Source organism: Penicillium psychrosexuale, assembly GCF_028828465.1.
Source record: "Penicillium psychrosexuale strain IBT 29551 chromosome Unknown utg000002l, whole genome shotgun sequence".
Lineage (NCBI taxonomy): Eukaryota > Fungi > Ascomycota > Eurotiomycetes > Eurotiales > Aspergillaceae > Penicillium > Penicillium psychrosexuale.
This window is the reverse complement of record NW_026643187.1, coordinates 3482712-3508635: the sequence shown is the minus strand read 5'-3', so window position 1 is coordinate 3508635 and position 25924 is coordinate 3482712. Positions and strand designations below refer to the sequence as shown.

The 25924-nt window shown below is 48.3% G+C and overlaps 10 protein-coding genes across 10 annotated transcripts; 5 read left to right on the top strand and 5 right to left on the bottom strand.

The window, feature by feature from the left end:
* Nucleotides 1–299: 299 nt before the first annotated feature.
* Nucleotides 300–878, bottom strand: N7518_002528 (uncharacterized protein; the record flags this gene model as incomplete). The annotated part of the gene is made up of 1 exon (XM_057183456.1): nt 300–878. One exon carries the CDS (start codon nt 876–878, stop codon nt 300–302), a length of 579 nt encoding a protein of 192 aa, XP_057044906.1.
* Nucleotides 879–1247: 369 nt separating this feature from the next.
* On the top strand, nt 1248–1776 carry N7518_002527 (CENP-S family protein; the record flags this gene model as incomplete). The annotated part of the gene is made up of 4 exons (XM_057183455.1): nt 1248–1280; nt 1331–1454; nt 1520–1553; nt 1653–1776. 4 exons carry the CDS (start codon nt 1248–1250, stop codon nt 1774–1776), a joined length of 315 nt encoding a protein of 104 aa, XP_057044905.1.
* A 1444-nt stretch (nt 1777–3220) lies between these two features.
* Nucleotides 3221–4055, top strand: N7518_002526 (uncharacterized protein; the record flags this gene model as incomplete). Its single annotated transcript, XM_057183454.1, has 2 exons — nt 3221–3666; nt 3719–4055. 2 exons carry the CDS (start codon nt 3221–3223, stop codon nt 4053–4055), a joined length of 783 nt encoding a protein of 260 aa, XP_057044904.1.
* Nucleotides 4056–6944: 2889 nt separating this feature from the next.
* Nucleotides 6945–8093, bottom strand: N7518_002525 (putative extracellular protein; the record flags this gene model as incomplete). Its single annotated transcript, XM_057183453.1, has 1 exon — nt 6945–8093. The coding sequence occupies one exon, from the start codon at nt 8091–8093 to the stop codon at nt 6945–6947; it is 1149 nt and encodes a 382-aa protein (XP_057044903.1).
* A 1154-nt stretch (nt 8094–9247) lies between these two features.
* Nucleotides 9248–10214, bottom strand: N7518_002524 (TatD family hydrolase; the record flags this gene model as incomplete). Its single annotated transcript, XM_057183452.1, has 2 exons — nt 9248–10147; nt 10200–10214. 2 exons carry the CDS (start codon nt 10212–10214, stop codon nt 9248–9250), a joined length of 915 nt encoding a protein of 304 aa, XP_057044902.1.
* Nucleotides 10215–11272: 1058 nt separating this feature from the next.
* N7518_002523 (uncharacterized protein) lies at nt 11273–12046 on the top strand (the record flags this gene model as incomplete). The annotated part of the gene is made up of 2 exons (XM_057183451.1): nt 11273–11548; nt 11600–12046. The coding sequence occupies 2 exons, from the start codon at nt 11273–11275 to the stop codon at nt 12044–12046; spliced, it is 723 nt and encodes a 240-aa protein (XP_057044901.1).
* Nucleotides 12047–12532: 486 nt separating this feature from the next.
* On the top strand, nt 12533–13429 carry N7518_002522 (uncharacterized protein; the record flags this gene model as incomplete). The annotated part of the gene is made up of 3 exons (XM_057183450.1): nt 12533–13080; nt 13136–13213; nt 13264–13429. 3 exons carry the CDS (start codon nt 12533–12535, stop codon nt 13427–13429), a joined length of 792 nt encoding a protein of 263 aa, XP_057044900.1.
* Nucleotides 13430–13893: 464 nt separating this feature from the next.
* Nucleotides 13894–15602, bottom strand: N7518_002521 (hexokinase family protein; the record flags this gene model as incomplete). The annotated part of the gene is made up of 2 exons (XM_057183449.1): nt 13894–15085; nt 15139–15602. 2 exons carry the CDS (start codon nt 15600–15602, stop codon nt 13894–13896), a joined length of 1656 nt encoding a protein of 551 aa, XP_057044899.1.
* A 756-nt stretch (nt 15603–16358) lies between these two features.
* On the top strand, nt 16359–17829 carry N7518_002520 (MFS transporter; the record flags this gene model as incomplete). Its single annotated transcript, XM_057183448.1, has 3 exons — nt 16359–16598; nt 16667–17068; nt 17125–17829. 3 exons carry the CDS (start codon nt 16359–16361, stop codon nt 17827–17829), a joined length of 1347 nt encoding a protein of 448 aa, XP_057044898.1.
* A 200-nt stretch (nt 17830–18029) lies between these two features.
* Nucleotides 18030–25611, bottom strand: N7518_002519 (reducing polyketide synthase sphB; the record flags this gene model as incomplete). Its single annotated transcript, XM_057183447.1, has 5 exons — nt 18030–19407; nt 19473–19888; nt 19944–20228; nt 20281–25009; nt 25079–25611. 5 exons carry the CDS (start codon nt 25609–25611, stop codon nt 18030–18032), a joined length of 7341 nt encoding a protein of 2446 aa, XP_057044897.1.
* Between the last annotated feature and the right edge of the window lie 313 nt (nt 25612–25924).

The window sequence follows — 25924 nt, the reverse complement described above, 5'->3', positions numbered from 1 at the left end:
CCGGCGATCGCTACATAGTTTCTAGAACGGCCCAGGATAGAGTTCTGGCTCGGGTATGATTGGATTGGATGCAATTTTTAGGTGCAAATAGTAGATTTATGACTTCCAAGTATATGTTATGTGCAAGGTAAAGAGTTCTCAGTAGAGATGCTACGAGTAGATCAGAAAATTCGCTTAAAGCTAGAGGGACCGTGGAGGTCCTATTAAATTAGAATCTAGTAATAAACAATACAAGCAGCATAACCTCCCATGCAATGCACAGATACAAGAACAGCCCCAGACCAATACAAGTCGAAATCTCATAGATCCTTCTTGACCTTCGCATCCACCTCCTCCTCCTCACTACTCCAATCCAACAACTCCAGGATCTGCTCCCGGCTCAAATCCTGCGCGCGCTGATCCTTCTTGACACGTTTAATATAATTCTTCTGACGCTTCCGGGCCAAGTCATTCCACTCAGGAACACCACTAGCAGCAGCCATAACATCCTCCTCATCCTCGAGCTCGTCATCCGTGTTATCGACTTCACCAAGGACCTTCCCCTTGTCCCCACCAGCACGCAGCGAGTTCGCCGAGACCTTGACCTTCCCGAACTGCGCCCTCTCCTTCTCGCGCTTTTCCTTCTCCTTGCGACGGTCGCGCTCGTACATCCACTTGAACATCTTCTCGATGTACGGACGGAGAATTAGGTACACGACGACGACGCCGATGACTCGGGCCCAGCGCTTGCCGCTCATCTCGGTCATCTGCACGATGGAGGCGTAGCCGTTTTTGAACAGCCGCGTGACAACCAGCTCGAAGAAGCTGTAGATCTGGCTGAAGAAATCTTCGGCGGCGGCCGCCGCAGCGTCGCTCAGATCGGGCTTTGGCGTGGCCATGGTGTGTGAGTGTGATTTGGCCGGTGGTAAATTTTTTTTTGGTTTGGTTGAGGGCTTGTGGGAGGTGGGAGCTCGGTGGCTACCCGCTGAATGGGGTGGTTGGAGAAGAGGACACTCAGAGGGTGTTGAGAGTGGAGTAGGGGGATTTTTAAAAGATTAAGGGTTGAGGGATTAATTGAGGGGATCTGTCATTGCTTTGCGCTTCTTCGATATTCCGTGGCTCCCGCAACGAGAGATGTCTGTTTCGGGGTTAGCGTGGGACTGTTGCCGGATTAGCCGTTAATCCGTGGACGCGTCGTCGGCCAATCAGATGTCGTTGGTTTTATATGGGCACGCGCTCGGCTTGTTGTCTTGCACTATCACATCACCATGGAGCAGACTGAAGAGGCTAGTCTGGAGGAGGTCAGTCTCAGGAGGATCTTGGTATGTAACTAGCTAACTCTCTTTTGTAGCGCTTGAAATCCGCGCTGTGGTTGTCCATCGGCAAGATCGTGGACGAGGAGACTATCAGGCTAGGCGTCAATGCCACTCCGCAGTTCATCGGTGCGTTGACAGAGATGGTTTGGGCTCAGATAGGTAAGTTCCACTTTTTTTGGTCAAGTTCCCGGCTTTTACCCCTATAACTGACTATGTAATCGCAGAGACGGTCAGCCAGGATCTAGAATCCTTTGCGAAGTAAGCAAACACATTGCTGCAATTGAGTAGCCAATTGTGACTATTCTTCTGGGATAGTACATCTAATAAGAAATGTACTAACCTCGTTTTCTGATTCAGGCACGCTGGGAGATCTACCGTTAATGTGTCCGACGTGATGCTACTGGCTCGCCGTAATGAGGGACTGGATTCAATTCTCCGTGCTTTCGCTGAGCAAGAAAAGCAGCGCCAGGAAGACTCCTGATGGTCGATAAGAAGATACCGTCTATTACCATGCTTCACGAGCTACTGCCGAGGATTTGTCGCTTTTATTTTCAGATTTCCCAAAACGAAGTAAATGTGGGTTGGAACACGAGAGCCATCCCTGGAAATTGACAAGGTCAACCCAACACCTGCATTGATGGTGATATTCCTGTTTCTCCAAGAAGCTTGCTTGATTTGAACAGCTTTGGGAAACGGGTATACAGGCCCGAGAGTCTGGGCCGCTGTCATGCCACTCTACGACCTACCTAGCATTGGTGCGATATATCTTGTCCGTCCGGGTCGATGACGGAATCTTTACAAGGTCGGGATCATGAATATGCTCCTGACTAAAACTATGCTTCCTCCGGTTAGCAGCACCATATCCTAAATTTATTTAGGCGACACGCACTAGCTTGGGGATTTGCTGGATCACAAGCTCACAGGTACCATATGGGCATATATTAATTTTTTTTTTCAATCTCTCTCTCCTTGCTATACTGCATCTCGTTCTGATTACCCGGCAAACTTGACCACCAAGATGATATGCCATTCTATGTGGCGGACCCAGTTTCAATATCAAAATTCCCATTGTACCTCGTATGTTTGTAATGTTTGTAAACGGCAAAACGTGGCGTGGAAAACCTAGTGAGATGGGTGGATGCAGACGTCATTCCCAGCGTGGCGGGCTCATACAATGGAATATATGTAGATGGCAGTGCAGCACAGCCACACCCATGGATGAAAGGGCCAATGAACATAGGCTAATTATGTAATATGAAGGCGCTGGAAAGTACAACATAACATTAGTAGTTGGTTAGTCGGTGTCGAACAAGATGGTCTGTATATGAAAGTTGTCATGCATGAAAGGATATGAAATAAGTTTATACTGTTCAATCTGTGCTAGCTTTATTCTGAAAGTTTCGATGAACACCTCGGATCAGGTTCAAGGAACAGTTGATCATGTGAAGGCTGGTATACCTATAAATAGGAAGCAATGATATGTGTGGAATCTATGGATAGTATGAAGTATAAAGTGTAAGGGTCATGGTAGAAGTTGAAATTGTCTTGGCAGTGTGGCTGGAGCACTACAACATTGTATTAATTTTTTTTCCTCACGTGGTACGGTGGCGAACTCTCTAACCGGAGACAGCCAGGGTGGAACCCTAAACTCCCCGATCCATGGAACTGACATCACCGAGTGGGCCCGTCTGGGGTCATTTAGAGTGTGGCGCAGACACCGTTAGCCATTGAGCTGCCGGTGTCGTCCAGAATCGACGTACTATTGTACCCTATTGTGCCGCCATCCACTGATCGCCAATTATTTCGGTCCACCCTTATTAACTCGCCCAAATCCTGCTGCCTGAGTTTCTTTCATATATTCTCCCCTGGACCCTGTTGTCGTTACTGTCACCTCTATACCCAAATCATCATATATTCTATACAAGATGGGAGCTGGCGGGGTAATCCTCCGCTTTTTCAATCTCGGACTGCGTGTCCTGCAGTTCCTTGATGCTGCTGTCATTCTCGGCATCTTCTCATATTTTCTGGCTGTCTTGGCCAAAAATGACCAACACATTGCGACATGGATCAAGGCCGTTGAAGGCTTATCAGGTGCAGCGACCGCTTACAGTCTGCTCGGCGTCATTTTCACCTGCTGCCTGGGCGGTGTAGCCTTCTTCGCATTCCTGGGCGTTGCCCTGGATATATGCTTCGTGGGCGCGATGATCGCCATCGCCATCATGACCCGCAAGGGTGTTGATAAATGCACCGGAACACTAGACACGCCAATGGGCACGGGCAATGCCGACGATTCGACCGTGTCGGCGAGTCTGAAATTCAGCATGGCCTGCAAACTGGAAAAGGTCGTCTTCGCAGTGGCGATTATCGGAATGTGAGTTTACCCCGGATTACGGCTATCTGAATCATGCTAACTTATCCCCCAGCTTCTTCTACTTGATCTCCATCCTCTTCCAGGTCCTTCTCGCCCGCCACCACAAGCGCGAGAAGCGTTTCGGTCCCTCCCCTACCAACGGCTACACCAACGGCAGCCGCAAGGCCTTCTGGCGCCGCAACAAGAATAGCCCCATGGCTACTGGCGCCGCCGATACCCTACCCGGCCACCCAACCCCCTATGACGTCGAGATGGGTACCGAGCCAAACAACGAGAAGACCTGGTTTAACTCTTGGAACAAAAACAAGAACACCGCCAATCCTCCAACTGCTGCCCCTGCTGCCGGTGGCTATGGCTATGGTAACTCGGCGTATACTGGCAACATCTAGGTTGCTGTCGGATGCTTGCTGTTACAGTATCTTTTCTGAGTGGACCAGTGCTCGTGCACTGGCCGATGATTCTATGCCCCTTTTGTGTTATTTGAAAGCCAAGATACCACTGCTATGTTTGTGATTAGACTGGATTGTACAATATGTTGGAGGATATCTGGCGAGCTACTTGGGTCTTTCGAGACTACCTTGTCACGTTTAATATTAATGAATACATTGCTTTATAAATATTTATCGATATCCTGTAACTTCGTCGGGGGTCTAGATTTGAGTTTCGTGTTCCTGGACGTAATGTAACAATAGCGTTCAGCCTCACTTTCCGCATGCGGCGTACCGGATCCGATCATGCGGGGAACCAATGGTAGGTTGTTGATGATGACGTTCTTTGCAAGGCATCAAGCTCTACATTGGTGACAGGCTTCACTCTAGCAAACGTTTCCGGATTATCTCGTTTGGCGGTTTCCATAATCAAAGCTTGACGGGACAGAGAAAACACAGCGAATACTTATTTAGGGACTTGAAAACATGTTTTCAAGAGAGTGACATGTTCCTGTCTTTGATCTACGCCCATCGACAGATCCCGCAAGAGATGCACCTAGGAAAAAGCTTCATTTACCGGGGCCTTCCTTGATCCAAGTGCAGTTGAATATCATTGGGCCAGGTTCATTCGATTTAGCGGGCCACTTCGCATACATTGCTAAAATGGGGAGAGAGATATTCCGATTCGTAGTCCTATCAAACAGGACAAACATGGCAATCCTAGAGCCTATCATAAGCTCCGTCCATAGTATTCTTCATTTGCACCAGGAGAAGGCTCAGAGAAGGCCCCATGGCACAAGGTGAATTTTGGTAAACACCTGTAGGTAGAGTAAGACCCCATAATCTTCCCTCTGCCTCAGGATCTTAGTAGGAGACTTACCTTCGAAGGTATGACTGTCCGGCTGGGCCTGTCCTTTCGATGTCGAGGATCTCAGCAAATCGGAAACAGAAATAGAAATCCTCTGTGTTGAACCCATTACAAAATTAGCTGGAAAGTGCTTCCTCCTCCGTAATCATAGCAATTGATACCTGATCATGTCCGGGGGACAACGTGACAACATACTTGACTGTCACAGGCACTCGACGGCCTGTGTCACATTGGGGTTCCACTAATGTGAGGTTTCAATGCCTCGTATAATCCGAATCGCGGTCCAGATATACATGGTGACTTGTCGCGAAAACCATGGACCATGTCCATTCAGCCAGTCTGTCTGATGCAGTCCTTGTGTGCAACCTCGGATCTTTTGTGAGTCAGTGTCCCTCATCTTCGAGGATTTTGTTTGCAATTTGATGCCGAAGGCTAGCGAAAGTGAATCTGCTTCTCTGCTGGTCGACAACATCCTGAGGATGAGAGTTTGGGAAGAGAAGTAATAAGTCACGAATGAATGTTGAAGGAGGCTCCCTGCAGACACATTATCGATCACCTGATCAAAAATAACATATGAGGGCTGTTGGCCCTATAACGCTTTGACTGAAGTTCAAAGCACCTCCGAACATGAGAGGAGACTCGAAGGGTATGAAATGTGAAAGATTGGTGATCTCAATGCCACCAAGCTCCACATAGACTCTCTCGCGATGAACATCTCGAGACCCAAAATCGGGGTCATGATCGTTCTAGATCATTGTTGGTTCTTGTCAACATTCCGGCATGTCGCAGATCTTGACCCGTAAGAGCTCGCGGTATGTAGCGCAGCAAGCCACTTATCCCGTATCACACGAGATCATCTGTCTTATGCAAAGTATCATCATTAGTATTGTAAAACTTCGTATTCAAAAGAGACACTGCACTTACAGTTGGACATCGGACCTTCCTGATGTCTCCCTTTGAATCAAAGTCCCAGGGTAGATTGGTGGCTGGGTAGGTCTTGTCATGTATGCAGAGGGAGACGATAGCAGCGTCGTCAGTGAGCCGTACGTATTTGGGTTTCCACTTCATTTCGCCGGAGCTATCAAGAAGCTCGCTCTCCGGGGCTTTCTTTCATTTACCCGCACCATGAACCCTTTCTTTCATCCAAATGGGTACGGGTCCAAGCCTTCACCAGAAGACTTGCCGTAAAAAGCTGATAGGATTGTAAGAAATTGGAAGAGTCATCCTAGGTTGATCATATGGGGAAACTCATGTGGTGAGTATCTGAGATGCCAGAGAGATAGAGAAGAGGAAAAAGTAAACAACGGATTCTCTTAACTAAATAGGCACCCGGAAGCCGATGCTACCCGGTGGCAGCCGCAAGCCACTACCGCCTGGCGCTAGGCTTGGTCACGTCTCTATAGGTGCCACTTTACCTTTCGACCTTTCCACCTTTTCCATTGTTTTCAATTCATTTCAGTGTAGGAATGATTGTTGATACTCCATGATAAGCAGACCTATAGATGGTCTACCCCTACACTGGTTCGGCTAACTTGGTGCTGAGATTGTAAGTGAATATCCATCTGCAAGTTACGGTGACAACATAGTGAGAAGGCATTATACAAGATACAGAATAAATCTTTATTTGATCCTATCACTTTGATGTTTGACGCTCTATGAGAGAACTATGTCTTGAAAGAAGATGTATAGAATTTTTGAATTAACACACGGAATCATTAGGTAGTTTGCTTGACAATACCGACATAAACTGGGTCATCGCTTAACAGGTCATGGGTGAAACAAAGATAAGACGAACAATAAAGAGTGCCCAAAGCCAGGCTGAATGAAATCATCGACTGTCAAAGGTGAAGACCGACGGTGGCGAGTGAACCTCACTCGACTGATCAGTCTATGGACTGGTATAACTCGAAATATCCACTGGGATGTATGCAAAAAAAAAAAAAACAATCGGAAAGAGAAATGAAAAAAAAGAATTAACACCTTTACTGGCGCGCAGTGATAGCGCCCCAGCGGCAAATAGTACCAGCAGCGACGGAGCCCATGAAGATGGGCTTGCCGTTAGTGCAGATGGCAAAAGTCAACCCATCGGGGGAGCAAAGAATTTCCCCAGAGTGGCAAGACCATTGACCGACATGATCGACGAACTGGTTGTTGGATGAGGCCTCCGCGGCATTGTTCGATGAGTCCTCGGCAGATTGCACACGGGAGTCAGCTGCGACAGAAGGAGTGGCGAGGGCCTGGGCGATCTTGGAAATCGCCTTCGTGGTGAATGAGGAGGTGCTGATGACAGCAGGCTTTTTCTCGGACTTGGGGGTGGTGGAAGTAGTGGAGGTGGCGGAGGTAGAGGTGCTGGTATTGGATGGCTTCGTCGCGGACTCAGGGCTGTCGTCAAGGAAGGGAGCATGGTCGGCGCACTTGTAGCCAGGGCCATCGGCCTTGCCGATCAGTTTGGGACCCGGCTTGGGGAAGTGAACGGCCTGGCCCTCGACGGTCACACACTTGCCAGCCTGGTTGGCGTTGGCAATGAAGATATCAGGGAGACTATCGAAGTTGCTCTTCGCGTTCGTAGTGTGGGTATTGGTCTTCTGATTGAGCTTCTGCTTTGGGGCCTCCTTAGCCACGCGGTCCTCGGAGTTGACAGAGGTGTGGTTGCTGGAACCACCAATTGTGATCATAGCACAGTTCATGTACATCTCGCGGTTGCCGACCTTGTTGAACCAGGTCCAAGCGAACAGAGCATCACCGGTGGGTGCGTCCGAGGGGACATCAAATTGGTACTTCTTAGCAATAGGGCAGTCACCCTCGATCGACTCAATCACCTTGAAGGTCTTACCCTTGTCATAAGTCAGGGAGAGCTGGCATGAGCCGCCGTCATGGGTGGCACTGCCTTCCAACGACATCTCTTGGGTGGAGCCGGGTTGCCATGTATCCACCGCCTCAAAGGCATCATTGGCATATCCTTTGCATGGGTAATCGCTACCCGAGGTGGAGAGAGGGTTGGTGTAAGAATAATCCTTCTCGCCCTTGGCATCCTTGTTTAAGGGACTGCGGATGGGGTATGGCTTGTTCAACTGCATGTGAGCCGAGACAGTGGTGGCCAGAAGACCAGAGAGGATCAATGTGCCCTTCATTGTGATTGATGTGTTTCTAAGTCGCTTGTTAGTCTCAGAAGTGATAATGGCCGCATCGAATGAATTTTGAGGAAAGAACGAAGCAGTCCTCGGCGATTCACTTACAACGTCTTTGCAAACTTTGTATATTGACTTTGATAAACACTTAACCACCAGGGTCAATTTAAGAGTGTAGAGGCTTGAGAAGTGTGAATAAAGATCGAGCTGGTCGACAGCAATTAGTATAAATACATGGCCAGTCGTCAATAACATTCCACATAACTCCGTGGAGGAATGGCAGATGCCCATGCGCTGATGGTTTAGCGATGGCCCTCGCAACGTCAAGAATGTCAACAAACCGCGGCCCTCCACACCATGATGTGTGCTTATCATCGCATAGGAGGTTAAAAGTAGATAATTGACAGTTTAACAGAATCAATGAGTCTATTTAAGATCTCGATACACGCATTAGAAATTCATATAGATCTTTTCCCGACTTCGTGTTGTTCAGATACTCAGATCGCCAGACAAACGAACCCTGCTGTATAGTGGCAACGACTCGAGGGGCAACATAGTGGGCTCTGAGCGATCGAATGTGAAAAAGAAGGCATCATGTCTTCCTTCATTCCAACCTGCATTAATCTCCGTGAGCCAAGTTCTGTTCAAGAATCTTAATCCCGGAAAGACAAAAAAGGACGCGTCACAATTATTTATAGATTCAATTGTCCAGTAATCAAATATCGAGATTGACAAATCTCCATTCTGTCTACTTCATTTCGGCCGATCGTGGCCTGTGAAATAGAACGAGTTTGGGGCTCCGCCTCATGCCCGGGCCCTAAGGGGCGATCGAAACCCCTGTGTTCCCCCCTGCATGTCTATTCAGGGCACCAGTCATAGTTCACTGATACAAGGGCTTTGTTTACATCTACGTCGATCTACCAAGATTGCTTTTGAGTTCATGACATGGGAAAAAGCTTGTTGCTACTAGATCTACACGGCGCATTTTGAGGTACGTAGTATAACTACTACTAGTCTGCATTACTCTGCTAGTTAAGCATGCTACGAATGAGCTTCAAGTATCGATATTTCTAATGATCCAATTAAACTAGCTAAATCAAAAAGAGATTCTTCAAGTCCTGTACATTGTTCTAATTTTCCTGCTCAACGTTATATATTCACAACCAAAACATGCGACTACTATTATTCCAAGCGGCCTCAGCCACTTCTTCCATAGCGACACCCTTCAAACCGGCCACAACCAACCCGACACGCTCTATAGTACAACTTTCATTCCGTGTCTTGACCATCTGCCCCAGTACAAACTTGTTATGTTTCCGACTCGCCGGCAACGGCTTCGCAGTTTCCAGATAACCCGCGATTTTGGGGTCATTAGACAAGACCTCGCACCATGGCGCATCAGTCTCCAGTTGCAACTTGTCCAATGGAATATTTCTGACCATTTCCAACTGTTCATCTGTCCGGAATGAGATACCGTTGACACTAATGTCAAGACCCAGTTCCACGAGCTGGAGCATCTCCCCCTTCGTCCCTGCAAAAGAATGCACCAATCCACCACGCGACAGTCTTGGCAGAAAAGGCTTGATGATGGAAATAAAGTCATCTGCTGACTCACGAACGTGCAAGAACAGCGGTAACTGGAATTGCACGGCCAGCTCTAATTGGTCGCGGAATGCGCGTTGCTGCGTTTCCTTATCGGCCCGATCCAGGTACTCGTAGTCCAATCCGATTTCCCCAAACGCAGCTAAAGGCGAGGGACTCTCAGCTAGGAGCGTTTCACCTAGTTCGCGCAGCTCATTCAGATATTGGGACTCTGGCTGTTCATAGATCTCGGCGGCATGGTACGGATGCACGCCTAAGGTCATTTTGCACATCGCGGGGAACTCCCTCACTGCCTGCAAATTTTGTTTTGCGCCCTCTAGAGTCATGGTGGTGAGCATGGTCCTTTCACATCCATGTTCTCGGGCTCTTTTCAGGACTTCTGCAAAATCTGGTTCGTGATATTGCTTTCCTCGGTAGGTGCCTTGGAATTGGTCTGCAGTGAATGTGACGGCGACCTGGTGCTAGTGTTAATCAGACTGCTAGAAAAAAGGGAAGAGATCCTCTTACATCGAAGAATTTCATGATTATTCGCGTTGAGATATCGCAATGGAGAAAAAGGAAAAGTCTTGCGTTCAGTTCTTGGCGGATTCTAACCAAATAGGGGCTGATATATATTGAAACCGAAGACCGGAGACTCGGCAAGGAGAAACTACTTCATAAAATTATTGCACACCTATTACAGACGACTAACTATGTAATCTCAATTTCATTGATCTTACTCTTATGCAGATGAAATCATCTTTTTACTCCGGTGTGATGTGCCAGGTCTATTCGATAAAGAAAGTATTCAAAATAACTAAGATAGACAGAGAAGAGAAGCAAGTGAAGAAGTGGGAATGTTGATATAGCTGGCAACTTCTATAAACATTGCAAACGTGCAACCTCTGGTTTAGCTAGATCATAATCTTCCATCTATCTAGACAGTTCACTTTTGGTTGATCGTCTCCTTGTACGTCCATCGGTTTTCCCAGGCGCTACACTCCTGCCCTACTTGTTACGGTCTGGGGGTCGTTCCTGTCTACATCGTAGAGAGTTAAGCGAGTCGATAGTACCCAAGTAATGGTAATATTATGGTAGTATCAAGATCCTTTAAAAAAGTAATGTAAAAGATACCAAAAAAGATACCAAAAAAGACATATAATAGTAATGTCATTAACCATATGATACAACTAACTAGGTAGACTATACTAATGACTCTATAGATCGTGGATCAGATGCTTGCTTACATTGTTTGCTTTCTTGTTTCATATTTGCTATTTGCTTCTTTCGTTTGTCAACAGATTGTTTGCTACTGGCATGAAGCTGTACAACGATCTCCTCCTCTGGAAACCAGGAGAAGCATCTTCTGCGAGATGACTGCCAAACCGCGCCTCCCATATAAAGGAGATGTTTTCTTCTCCATCACCACTGTAGCTACACACTTCTCCGGCACCACTGTGGTCTAGGATTTCCTACATCATATCCTCTCCTTCCGCCTTCTACGGCTCTTGCTTCAAGTGAGTCAGACTCTAGAGTCTAGGATCGGTACACACTACGCTGTCTTGGTATACTAACGAGGATTCTATCAGGAATCCACCAGAATGGTGAAGAAACTGACTTCCAAGAACGTTGTCCACAACGCTCTCCCTACCCTCCTCATCGAAGATGATCACACAGCATCATCTGCCTTGAAGAAATCCACCTTTATTGGCCCTCTACGGGAGTGGACAAGCTTCCTAGGCTCTGTCTGGGGTCTCACAAACGTTGAACAGTGGTCGAAAAAGGTCGTCGACCACAATCTTGCGACTCGAGACCTGCATCGCGAGCTCATCTCCATGGGCGACGAACATGGCGTCCAGGGCCGCTTCCAGCAATCGGTGGGGCAAATTGTTGGAGCGGCCCTAGACGCCTAGTTGAAATCCATGCAGTTTGGTGATTTCAAGGCAGCAGGGGTACAGTACAACCTGGTGCCTGACTTTGCATTGATCTCAACCGACCCCGCGACCACCTACAAGCTTAAGGCTATCGGCGAAATGAAAACCCCATGGGTGGAAGCACACAATTTCCAGAACTACGATGGTGATGAACTGGCAATGCGAAAACTCCTGGCCCAGCCAGTAGGCTATATGTTAGACCTTCGCATTATGTACGGCTGGATAACAAACTACCAGCAGACCATATTCCTGCGACAGACTATGGTGGGAAATACCTGGGGAATTGAGTATTCACCCATCGTGAAGTCGACGACACACGCGGACCCACTGGAGATGGGGCCTCCTTCGACGAAGCAATGCTTCTTTTTCCTGGCGAGCGTAGCAGCTGGTCAGGGTCGTGTACCGAACTACACGCCTAGGAACCAGTGGATCTCTATCTAGGATTTCCATTCACCATGTCTTGTTCGATACACACACAACCGCATCATTTGAATTTTGTTTTGTGATCTTTTTTTCCGGCTGCCTCTGTTCTTGGATTCAGAAATCCTTGACATTGTGGTCGTATCCCACCAAATTGTCATTTTCGGATGTTATTTTAGAGAGTTAAAGACCCATACAACTTGACCTACTCGCGTTATTCTAATCAGATACACTGGGAACTAATATTTATGGTGTAAACGTGATGGCCACGATATGGCATGAAAGTCAAGCATATTGTAGCTAACTGAATAGTTATGTCGATATGGGATCTAGTTTGACTGTGTCATGACATTGATTGCCTTTGTTTGCTGTGTGTAACCTGAGAATAACCAGGTGATGACTAGGACAACCCACAAACTTTTTCTTCCTCTCTTCTTCACTCTCTGTCTACCCTACTTTCTAAACTCTTGTAATTTTCTTTCCAGTTTTATCAACTGTCAGCCCATAATGACCACATCTTTGGAATACCTCGTCGGCCTTGAAGGCACCGAGGTTACCCTCAACTCATCGCCACAACCGCTGTTTCACACCGACACCTGGGAAATTGTCGAGAAGCTTGAAGAGAACGCAGAGGTCGCGGACGAGCGAGACGTGGCCGATGGGTTGGGCCCTTCAGATGTTGCTGGAAAGTTTCTTTGTCGCCCCGCCGGTTCCGATGCCCAAAAGATCGCATTTATGCGAATTTACAAGCAGATTCCTATCGCTGGGACTGAGTTCCAGAAGCCTACAATCCGTGCTGCCCAGGCCGTCGAATCACCTGACTACATCGAGCTGATCGCCCTCAAGGACCTCCGGGAACAAGGCTGTGATGCTGTGCCTAAGCTCCTTGGGTATCACTTGGGGAAGCAAGATGAGGACGATATCGTCCCCGGGGGCTACATCACTTATCTGGTGTGGGAGAAAGTCCCCGGAGACTCCCTTGATAGAAAAGGGTTTTGGAGTTATCCCCTATCCAAGCGAGAGGAGATTCGGCACAAGTTTTGCGAGGCTTACAAGTATGTTTTCGGGCACTCTGATTACGACAACGTACCTAGAGCTAATAGGAACCAGGAAGCTTGTGAAATGCGGATATCGGCCACTCATGTCTGTGTCGTCCAAGATCATTTACGATTGGAACACCGGAGAGATGTATGCCCCATGATATCATTTCTAATGTTGAACGAGCTAATGGTCTTCAGGCACATCTCCGGATTCAGTAACGCGGTTCGCATCGACACAAGCGAGGAGTGGAATGATAGAATCTATATCTGGTATAGCCTGGTTTTGAAATCCAAGGAAATGGATCAGTTCTTTCCTGTCACGGCCACTGATGTGCTTTTCGACAAAGAGGGCTGGAGATGGTAAGCAGAAGGGCTACACTACAGCGAGCATTATGGACAGCAGTTGCTACTCCATCTGCTCATTTGATGATTTGGAGAATGATCTAGGGACAGCAGTTGCTACTATATCTGCTATGTGATGATTTAGAAGAACAAAAATGCTACAAATTGAAAGAGGTTGTGATTCTTGAAGGCCTAACATGTGACGTAGTGTGTACTCTTGGAACTGAGAATCGACCGTGTTGAGCATTCATCAAGTCTACACTTTCTTTCAAATGGTTTCTTGGGCATTGCTTTCGCGCAATTTCTCTCGATGTGTCCTCGCATCTGTGGGGGATGCCTAGACTTATAGCGAGGCAGTAATTTATATAGAAACGGCTTTTCGACATGTGATATGCATTTCTCCCTGGTGAAGCTCCGAGGGGGAAAATGCGAGATAATATTTATAACCCATCTATATGACTATCAATTAGGGGAATTGGTTGATATCTAATTAGGAGTAACCTTGATTTCCCCAATTTCCCCCGAGGCCGTTCCTGCAAGGACACCAGTTCCGATGAGCCCGCCATCACTGGCCTCCCGCAAGAAGACACTTTTCCCTCCTACTTGAGGACCAGCTCGCAGTAGAAGTCGATCAATATATCTCTGTACAGTTTCTTTATAGTGAGGATAGTGCTGAATCACTCCACCTGAGAAGGCCACAGCGAGTTCTTCGGGCCCGCTATTCCAACCTCGCGTTGGCGATGAGACCGACTCGGAGTCCGTCTGTTCAGTAACTCCAGCTTCCGTATTGACTTTTTCTCCATTGTTGCACTTGGGTGCCGTGTTGCACAATTGGACCTCATTAGTGCAGTCTAGGAGACCAACAACCGCAGATGCCACCAAAGAAGCAGCTCGATCCTGCACAGTTGAGGCAATGACCCGAATATCACGGGCATATTTAGGCGACCAGGTCCAATCACTCTCGGGAGATGGCTGGAGTGTCTTGGACAGCTCGCTTGCTAAGCGCTCATCGGATAGAGAAGAGGCAACAACAAGAGAGAGGTAGTCTGTTGAAAGAGAATATTCCTCAACCAACTTCAGTGGTAACTCGGAGCGTTGTATTCCCAAGACTCCATGGAACCAATCATAACAGACGATGCGGACGAGCTCGCCAGTGTATCTACCGCCGATCATATATTCCATTGGCTGAAAACCGGGCCTTTGGCAATTCCTATCCAGCTGGAGGTCCCATGTTGTTCGAATACCCAGCTCGTCGAAAGGACCCGCCGCGGTGGAGAGAGTCCATTCAGTCGAGATGAGCGTTTCCTCTGCGTCAGGGTGCTTTTCAAGAATGCTTTTAGTTTTGGATTTATGCAAGTCGGCAAGTTTCATAGGAACGGTCGTGTTGCATCCCGCGCCCACGATCAGACCCATAACAACACGGGTGTTGGGTAAGGAAGGGATGGAGTACGCTAATGAAGCAAGAGTCGCTGTCGTATCATTGATCATGACTGCGACTTTCAATTTCGGAAGAGAAAACAGCCTGCGGCGTTTAGCAGGCATGTTCATTTCATCCCCGTGAGTTGAATATGTATGGCGGTCATATCCACTCAGCAAGGCTTGGCGGAGATTGAGGTCTGAGTTTAAAGAAAAGCCTTTCCCTGTCGGCATCAAGATAGCTTCATCGAGGGAATCTTGTCTACATTGGATTAGCCACAGAAGCACACGGCCGAGTCTGGGAGATAACTGTACTTTATAGGAAGACAAAAAGAAATGCCTGTCGTTATTTGGTCCACCCGCTCTTCACTTGGGTTGGCGAGTCTGTCTGCCACCACCTCGGCGATACAGTCTCCAATCCACGTGAAGAGATCAATGTAATGATCCTTTCGTAAATGCTCTGCAATAGGCCATGCCTTCTCTAACGTGCGCCGTACCCGTGCATGTCCTTCGACATGTTGATCTCCTAAGAGGTCGATGAAGGCCACACGAAGGTAGGACTGACCAAAATAGACAGCAAGATAGCGTCCCTTTTCATGACCCGTTGGAAGACAAGTCAGAGCCGTTGGAATAAAGTGTTCTGAAGATTCCGCGGCCAACTTTTTATAAGACGATGATAGCCGACAGGACAAATCATACAAGGTCTCGAGCTCGACCCGGAGAGGCTGAAGGAACTCCCGTAGATTATGCTTTTTCGGGGAGATCTGCGAAGTAGTCATTTCAACGAGAAGATGCTGATCTGGCCTAGATGGAAACCTTGGGAGGTTTACGGATTTACGGAGGCGCCAGCCGCCATCTGTTACGGGCGACGAATTGTGCCACTACCAATGGGTGTTTTTGGCTCACCGCTCTCATCACCGCCCTAGTGATCATGGCCGGTTCCATGGATGGCTTACATATATCCTTTGGTCAACCTTGGAACACTGGCATAATTAGTCATCCGACCTAATTACTGAGCATAACTAGTTATTTCAGTGCTATTTTGGTATCGGATTATCAGATCACCTGACTCCGATTAGCTTCCGAAGATATTCCGAGATCGGGTAAACACGCGCTGCTAAATACCACCACGTGACCGGCATTTACTATATTGCCCACATTACTTGATGATGTGCACGATTTGAAGATTGACAGGGGTCTATAAGATACTTCTGTTCTATCTTGGCACCCTCGAGGGCTTTTCATATCCTCATTTGGCCTCTAGGGCTGTAAGTTGGCTTCGGAACGCTGGGCAACTTACTAGGATCATTAGTTTTGATTCAATGCGAATGTAGATTTAACTGACTTTAAATAGAAGCAATGGAACTGAAACTAGATACTATGCATCATGTCCCAGGGATACTAGCTCTATAAAGCTACACATATAGGACATGGGATATCAGGGTTACATTTGCTTGTTTTCCCCGCTCCCCCTCAATCTCACAATTCTTACTCTTATCTTCAACTCTTCAACCTTGGGAGTGACACGATCCGAGATGACCAGAAGTGCGAGATCGACCTCACGGCCATCCTGGCCACCGACACCGGGCGAATTTGGTCAATATACGCCCGAAGCTACGCCTTCAGAGACCGATGAAAGCCCACCTTTGCATGCAGTGAACGTCGCACCAAGATGGAACGAGTCAAAAACAACCATATGGAAGGTGACTGCCACGTGTTTGTGTGCATTTGTGATGGGGTCCAATGATGCTGCATATGGAGCAATTATTCCCTATGTTTGTGTCACCAACTCAGCTTTACTTGATCTGTATAGGATCGCTGACCATCTTATTGAACTTTTCAGCTAGAGATTTACTATCAAAAGAGCTACACGGTCATTTCTCTAGTGTTCCTTTCGCCCTTTGTGGGATATGCCATATCCGCCATCCTGAGCAATTCAGTTCATCAGACTTTCGGCAGACGAGGGATCACAATCATTGCCCCGATTTGCCATATGCTTGCCTTTGCAGTCATATCTGTCCACCCGCCCTTTCCAGTCTTGGTGATTATGTACGTGCTGGTTGGATTGGGGAGCGGATTTCACAACGCGGCATGGAACGTATGGATCGGAAACATGGCGAACTCGCATGAAGTGCTCGGTTTCTTCCATGGATTCTTCGGCGTGGGGGCCACAATAAGCCCTCTCATTGCTACGAGCCTAATTACCAAAGCTGGATGGGAATGGTACTCTTATTACTATTTGATGGTATCTCGATCCTCTCTACAGCCACTGGATATCGACAAACTAACGATGAAATATAGACCGGAGCAGCTGTGATCTCGCTGGTTTACTCCGCCAGCGCTTTCTGGGATGAGACTAGTAGTAAATATCAAAAAGAGAACCCCAGTATCCCAGGCAGAGGAGGAGCATTCTCCCAAACACGTCTTGCCCTTACATATAAGGTCACTTGGATATGCGCCGTCTTCCTTTTCCTCTATGGCGGAATTGAGGTAGCAATCGGTGGATGGATCGTTGTGTTTATGACGAAAGTCCGACACGGCAACCCATTCGAATCCGGAATGGCAGAGACAGGCTTCTGGCTCGGCATCACAGTCGGTCGATTCGTGCTAGGGTTTGTGTCGCCACGAATTGGAGAGAAGTTGTCCATTGTTGTCTACATCTCGCTCGCAATCGCCCTTGAGCTCATCTTCTGGCTCGTGCCTGAGTTCATCGTGTCCGCGGTTGCGGTTGCCTTTGTTGGATTCTTTATGGGGACTATCTTCCCTGGAGTTGTGGTTGTGGCGACACGATTGCTACCCAAGAATCTTCACGTTGCCGCTATTGGCTTTGCAGCTGCCCTTTCTATGGGTGGTGGTGCTGTTTTCCCATTTATGGTTGGTGCCATTGCTCAGGCTAAAGGGGTTACGGTATTGCAGCCAATCTTGCTCGCCATGCTGGCTGTGGCATTGGGAATCTGGGCGACGATATTCCGACTTCCTCAGCCCGAGATATCACATCAAGTCTGAGCAGAAAATGAATAATTAGAAACGGTGGGTGCAGTGTAGCTCATATTACTCCGCTGTCACTTTGAAGCCACATCATTCTTAACTTTGAATGGAGAATAAGAAGTGGAATGTGGCGAGACCTGGCTATCGTATCTCGCCGATTCTATTTCCTGATTTGTTCCTTTTAATACATCCAAAAGTGAAATATAACCACACCTCGCTTAATCCGCTTGATCTTGTACACCATGGAACAATCTAAGCATGCCATGAGCAGCGTGCTCTCCGAGTATATCGAGAGAGCCCATTCCCATCAATTCCAGGACACTGATATCGAACCCGAATGTCGCCTTCCACCACTGTTTCACCTCAATTGCCACGAGAGAGTCCATTCCAAGATCAGACAAGGAGCAAGATGTCACCAGATCTTCTTCAGGCTTCAGCAAGAAGCTAAACACCTTCTTTCCAATTTCCACAGCGAGCATTTGAGCAGAATCAGGTTGATTTAGTAGCGCAGCGTCACCCTTGGCCTGTGTAATAAAAGCCTCCAAGCCAGCGCCAGCGCCAGAAGCGGAAGTCAAGATGGTACCAGCTGCTCCAGTATTATGGAACACCGACATTCGTATGTCCTTCTTCCAGACCAAACGGTTTCTTTGATCGGCCAGAGGCACGTTGGGCCGAATTCCAACGCCGAAGTTGCCTGCTTGGGGTCTCAAATTACTTGAGATAGATGTCATCGCTGCCTCTACCGCGCTCAGAAGCTCGCTCACTGAGACCGTATTGCCTAGACCACCAGCGGCTTTGAGCTTTTGTAAGATTTCATCCTGCTCGGCAGCATAACCGACTCCTTCGACAATACCGATATCGATCGCGCAAGCAGGTAGTTCCAACCCCAATCGGTATTGAGAAAATGCATCCAGGAACGTGTTGGCACCAGCATAGTTGATCTGACCAGGGAGTCCAAAGACACCAGACACCGAACTGAAAAGAACAAAGAAGTCAAGTTCCGCATTGGCAGATACAGAAGCATTGTGAAGATTCCACGTTCCCTTGACCTTCGGATCAACAGATGTGTTCCACTCTTCTAGTGTCATGCGTTCAAAGCTCCGATCACGAAGCATCATGGACATCTGCAAGATGCCCCGAAGCCGGCCTTGAGCCCGTGTGACGGCGGTGGTCACATCCGCGATATTGGACACGCTACCTTGAACAAAGTCCACGCGACAATCCATACTGGCAAGCTCTTGGGCAAACTCGCGGTGGCTTTCGCTCGAACCCGCAGTTCGGGAGAGATATATGAGGTGGCGAGCTCCGCGTTGGACCATCCACGTAGATATAGCCCGACCTAGGCCTCCGAGGCCACCTACGAGCAGGTATGCACCGGAGCTGTTGAGCTGGGTGGGCTTTTTTCGTGCCTGGATGTTTTGTATAGCGCTGACCTGGCCGGAAGTATCACGCATCGAGACAACGATTTTTCCTAGGTGAGTGCCTTGTTGCATGTAACGGAAAGCGTCGTGTATTCCATCAGAACTAAAGACTTTGATAGGTCGGATAGGAGAGATGTAGCGCTCCTTGAGTAGGTCCACAATTTCCTTCAGCAGCCTGTATAATATGTCAGTTGTCGAGTCTCATACATTCTAATCCCCTTCGTGATTGATGATACATACTTCTTTGCAAGGATCGGCTTTCTGGAACAAATTTGATCCAAGTCGACACAGCAATAGCTCCGGTTATCCAAGAAAGGAGCCATATCAAGTTTTCCAGAGCCAATCAAGTCTCGCTTGCCAATCTCGACCATCTTTCCAAAAGGTGCAATGCATTTCCATGTAGCGTGCAGTAGTTCACCAGACAATGAGTTCAATGCCAAGTCGACACCTTGTCCATTTGTCTCCCGCATGATATCCTCAACAAACGAGGCATTACGGGAGTTTAGGATCCTGTTCCGAGGAAGGCCAAACGTGTCCATCAGATATTTGACCTTCTCCTCGTTACCCACAGTTGCGTAAATCTCGGCACCAACCATTTGAGCAAGCTGAATGGTCGCAATGCCAACTCCACCGCAGGCACTGTGGATAAGAATGGACTATAAAACATGTCAAAAGATGACCTAAAACGTCAAAAGGTTGAGGGGAACAAACCTGTCCTTTTTTCAGATTTCCAACGTCAAATATGGAGTATATCGATGTACTGAACACGCAAGGCATGCTGGCCGCATCACTGAAGCTTAAGCCACCTGGAATCTTCTCGCACAGGTTCTCGGAGAGAACTAATTGCGTCCCAAATAAACAGCTCCCGACGACCATGACGCGATCACCGACTTTCAGACCTTGAACATCGGGACCGGTGCGGCGGACTATGCCCGCACCTTCATGGCCAAATTCATTTTCTTTGGCTTCGACAATACCCATGGCACATAAGACATCCTGTTTCATATCAGTATGTGTTATTTGGTCCACTTGTTACCTTCAAACTTACCTTGAAATTCAAACCGATTGCGTAAGTGTCTATCTCCACCTCATCTCCCTCCAGAGGTTTGATATCCCCATGAGCCCAGTGTAACGAAGCCAAGCGGCCTGGTTTACTAGTTCGAAGGGCGATGCTACTATTTAAAGCCAGCGTCTCTTGTCCATTTTGCGCCGAGAAAGGATGATACCGCCCAACTTGGACCGTATTGTCCACGATAGCGTATTCAAATTCAGGCTTGAGGGTCTCATCCTCCTGGCGGACTTGGAACTTCTCATATACGTCGATGAGTTTCTCAAAAGAGACATCAAGATCGTCAACCTCGCAGGTAGCAAAGTCGACACGCAATTCATTGCGAATCGTCCTCGCTACGCCGTTGATCTGGGCAAATCTCGGGTCCCGACATTGGGCTTGTGATGAACGAGTCACCCACAGAACACCACGTTGATCTAGGCTGTGTGCCAATTTCTTGAAAGAGTCAAAGCGTTGGTTATCCATGTCTTCGAAGAATGGGGCTTCTTCATCAAGCAAGGCAATCACATCTTGTCCTTCAGGCAGGGGCTCTTCGTCAAACCGAGAATGATGAACGGAGTATCCCCTGTTATCCAGAGCCTGAAGCAAAGGACCCACGGACATTGATTTAGAGAGGGTCAAGACAGTGACGCATTTCTTAGGTGCGATGTCAATCTCCGGTCTCGCCACGATCATGGCGTTCAACTGATGTGGTTGGTCCGAATCCAGAACTGCAGCATCAGGAGTGCGGAATCCAGCGGCCTTGAGTTCCTTTGCCCAGCGTTCAATGCCTATGTACGGCTCGCCCGACCGGCCATCAACCTCGCCGTACCACCAACCGGCCAGGGTTCCAAAGATATAGTTGATCCATTTGGATATGGGTGTCAATTCGTGGAGCAGGAGCCATCCGGTGGGAGAAAGAAGTTTATGAATGTTGCTTAAACTGTCGTTCAAGGATGCTGTGGCGTGGATGACATTGGTCGCCAGAATTAGGTCGTATTTGCGATCATCGAACCCCTGACCGGAGGGATCCTTACTAATATCGAGAGTAGCGTATTCGATGTTTGGGTAACTGGCAAATCGATCCTTTGCAGCAACAAAGAAGCCAGATGAGATATCCGTGAAGGTGTAGTTCATGTATAGGGTCCTACTCCCAGGGGTCAACAGCTTCAGGATATTAGCTGTAGACCCACCGGTTCCGGCACCTATTTCGAGGATACGCAGATTAGGCTTAGTGTGAGTTAAGTTCCTGATGAATTCGGAAATATCACACTGATCCATAGCGTTGTAGACGTTGGCCAATATGTCATCGGTTAGAAGGAGATCCAGAGCCTCGGCCTCCCCGGTGAAAATCTGTTGGACGTTATTGAAAATCACTTCAATACCAACAGCAAGATGGGCGCCGTTAGTTTGAGAAATTTGGTCAACGAGTTCTTTCACTCGCTGTTGAATGGCAATATTGTCGAGAATCTGGAGACTTTGCAGATCCACAGACAACAGGTGTTGATCAATCCATGATCGATACTTGTACATGTGGCTGATTGAAGTATCCAGATCCGCAATCACACGCTGTGTGTAAATCATACACAGATGAGATAGCTCTGTCAAAGCGGGCATGTAATCACTGCGGTCAATCAATGGCTTGATGAGAGTGTTGACATCCAGGAAGTCGATATGGGGAGCCCATTCTGCACAGCCAATGGGGGTTTCCCCCTTTTCAGGGTCCTGATGATCGAGAACAGAGAGTTTAATTCCAGAACTGCGTAAAGCAACTTTGCCCCCTGCAGTAATACACTGGCCACTCCCAATGATAGAGCCGTTCGGGGTGTAAGATGCGGAAGCTTGGACATGGACATTCTCATGACAGCAGTAGATGGACATCTCTTGAATGTGAGTAGGAACCATTATGTTGGCTATCTGTTCGGCATATCCTTTGGAAGCAGCGACACTGAGCAGCTGAAGTGAGGCATCGATGACTGTGGGGTGTAAATGATAGTTATCCCCATCAGTATCTTTTGCAACAAGTTCGGATGTCGCGCTCTGCGAAACAGTGTCTGATCGGACATGGTCGAGACGTTGAAACGATGGCCCAAAGTTCAGACCGGACATGGCCATAGAATGATAGCAACGACGTGTATCGACCTTGCGCACAAGAGGGGCCTTCTTGTCTACATCTTCAAGGTATTCGCTATGCGATCTGACCTCGCCTGAGCAGTGCTTGATCCAATTGGCTCCGTTGTGAGAAGTGATGGTAAATTCCCACCACTCACTGTCGAGGGAATCAGTCAATCTATGGCGATGTAATGTTGTCATGATCTCAACTGGCGGGCCCTCATTCAAGACAAGGGCAGTGCTGACAATGACATTGCGGAGTTTGAATGCTTCGCTGACTCCGGTAACCTGCCTCACAGCCTCGCCAATCATCGCAGCATAGCCAGCGAAGGGGAATACAATATCATCACCAACCTTGTGGTCGCGAATCCACGGGGCGTTGTCTAAGTGAAAGAGATTTCGGAACAGAGGATGGAAGTCAGGACTCTCTGTTACCCGGACACCCAAAAGATCGTGATATTTGTGCTCGCGATGTCTCCACTCCTTGCTCAACCGAGACTCATACCAGAATCTTTTTGAGTGATCCCATGGGTACCTTGGAAGATCTGGGAGAGTAGAGCCCGTGCTGATGACCTTATCCAACGCTGGGACAGCATTGAGAACATGCAGTTGGCCAATGGCAGTCAGGAAAGATTCTGTACTATCCTGGTTGCGAACAAACGTAGAAATATAAGGAGAAGAAGTGGAAAGATGACTCTGGATCTGTCGCAAGGGACCCGCAAGAGCGGAGTGCGGTCCAACTTCAAGCAGCACCATATTCTTCGAAATCTGGTGCTTGATTATAGATGATACTGCCGAGCGGAAGAGGACTGGAGACTGAAGGTTCATCTGCCAGTATTTAGGGCCGAGATGTTGGGCTTCCGTGAGTAGTTCGTTCTCGACACTGCTGAAGAATAACTTATTTGGAGTCTTGGTGGATATTTTATGTTCAATCAAAGCATGGTACTCGTCACCGATCTCAGCCATATGATGAGAGTGGTACGCCTTGTCAACTTTCAACTGTCTAGCCAGGACATCAGGATGGGCCTCCTTAATGATAGCAACTACCTTTTCAATAGCATGTGTATCACCAGCGAGGGTAACACTCTTGGGTGAGTTTTCGCAAGCAACAACGACACCAGCCTGTAGATATTCCTGGACGTCCTCAGATCCCATGCCTATAGCTGCCATGGACCCAGGCCTGGTTTGCGCCTTGGTGGCCCGACCTCGATAGAACGCAATCGTGATTGCTTCGGTGGCTGTGATGGCACCGGCAGCGTATGCAGCAGCTATTTCGCCGCTGGAGTGACCCACGACAGCAGCAGGTTGAACTCCAACGGAAGCAAAAGTGTCGATCAGAGCCACCTGGATTGCTGTACAGAGAGGCTGGGATAATTCAGACGAGCTGAGTCTGCTGGTATCGGGGTCCTTCAAGAGCTCTTCTTCAATGCTCCAGTCTGGAGCATCTGTGAAGGTTTGCAAATGTGAGTCAAGATCTTGAATGCTCTTCTTGAACGCGGGATAGACGTCGTTGTGGATCATAGAGGCACCCATTTGTGGCCACTGAGCGCCCTGGCCCGTGAAAACCATGACGATATTTGGTGTCTCGCCAGTTTTCGAGGGTGCCGAAGTCGTGAGCGGACCCAATGAGCTTTTCACAGAGAATGCCCGATGAGGCAGATGCTCCCTTTTATTGGCTAGAGTGAACGCCAGATCGGCAACTCTGGCTGGGTTCTTCTGAACGTAGGATGTGTAGTGGGAAATCATTTGTTTTAGTGACTCGGCATTGTTTGCGGAATAAACAAGCAGCTGGGGCGAAATGGTATGCCGTGTGGCGATGGGGGAGACACCAAAGCTCCGAGCTGAATCGACAATAACGTGAGCGTTGGTACCTCCAATTCCAAAAGAGTTCACACTAATTCGCTCGCTCCTGGCCTCAGGCCATGGCATCGGGTCTGTGGGAACAGCGAGCCCATATTCGTCCCACTGGATGTTGGGGTTGCGCTCCTTAAACTTGATATTTGGAGGAATGGTCCGATTTTCCAGGGCTAGTACCGACTTGATCAGGGATGTAATCCCCGAAGCTCCTTCAGCGTGACCAAGATTGGGTTTGACAGACCCAATGAGGATACCGCCAGAAGGACCAAAAACCCGACCCACTGCTCGGGTTTCGATGGGATCTCCAACTTGGGTGCCAGTACCATGACACTCGAAAAACGCGGTCTGGGAGTAATCTGCAATACCTGCCACCTCATATGCACGCCTGATCATGGCCTCGTGCGAAACATCGTTGGGAACATGTGCGCCTATTCCAGCACCCCTTCCGTCACTGTTGGATGCTGTCGAACGGATAACCGCTCGAACTGGATTTCCATCCCGGAGGGCATCAGCCAGGGGCTTGATGAAGATAGCAGAGATTCCCTCTCCCCGCGCATAACCATTGGCATCGGCAGAGAAGCTCTTGCAAGACCCATCAGGTGAAATTACGCCTTGCTCACTCATGGCAGCTGTCATGCCTGGTGCCATTATCAAATTGGCGCCGCCAACTATAGCGCTCTCGCAATCGCCCCTGGAAATTGCCAGACATGCTTCATGCAGTGCAACAATACCTGCTGAGCAGCCAGTACGTACGACCATGCTTTATATTTTTTTTCCACTTAGCAATTGCATTCTATTCCAAGATAAAAAGAAATATGGAGCAACTAACCTCGGCCCCGTCAGGTCCATCTCATATGAGACTCGGTTAGGCAGCATGAAGTCTCCATATCCGCTCACTCGATGCTGGCCGTATTGTTGGGTTTCTTTGACACAGATTTCAAGCCAGTCTTCACCAAAGCTACCCATGTAGCAGCCAATCGGTCGTCCTTTCCAGTTGGTTTCGCCGGCATCTTCCATACACTCCCTGGCAACTTCCAGCATCTGCCGTTGCTGTGGATCCATGCGCTCCACCTCCAACTTGCCCATTGTGAAGAAAGATGTATCCACAGAAGCAATGTCAATGCTTTCATCCAGGAAGTATCCATACTCGGTCTTGACGCTGCCCGGTTTCTGGGTCTCGGAGTAGTATGTGGAGACATTATATCTGGACTTCGGCACTTGGCCACGGGCATCTCCTTTGGCAACCAGGAAGTCCCATAGCTGTTGGGGTGTGTGTAGGCCTCCAGGGAGACGTACAGACATTCCACATATAGCGATTGGCTCTGGGGGAACCGGCTTCGGTTCAACAACCTTGAGAATCATTGCGGCAATAGTTCTTCTGTGAGGTAAAAAAGAGCTTTGGCCTCGGAAGATTAAGGAAAGAACATGATTGCGAACAACAGGCGATTATAACTAAAGGTTAATACGAGTTACTCCGTACAAAAGTTCGAAATAACTGTCAGTACCCATCTTAACCCCACCTCGTCTTGGCCCTAGCTCCAATCATACCACCGTGCAACTTGCTGCGTTGTTATATCCCGGAGAATTCCCCTATCAGCTCCCCCGTACTCATTTAGTATACCCACATATGCAGACTATTGTCATAGAGTTCACGCTGATTGGTACCCATAAGGTC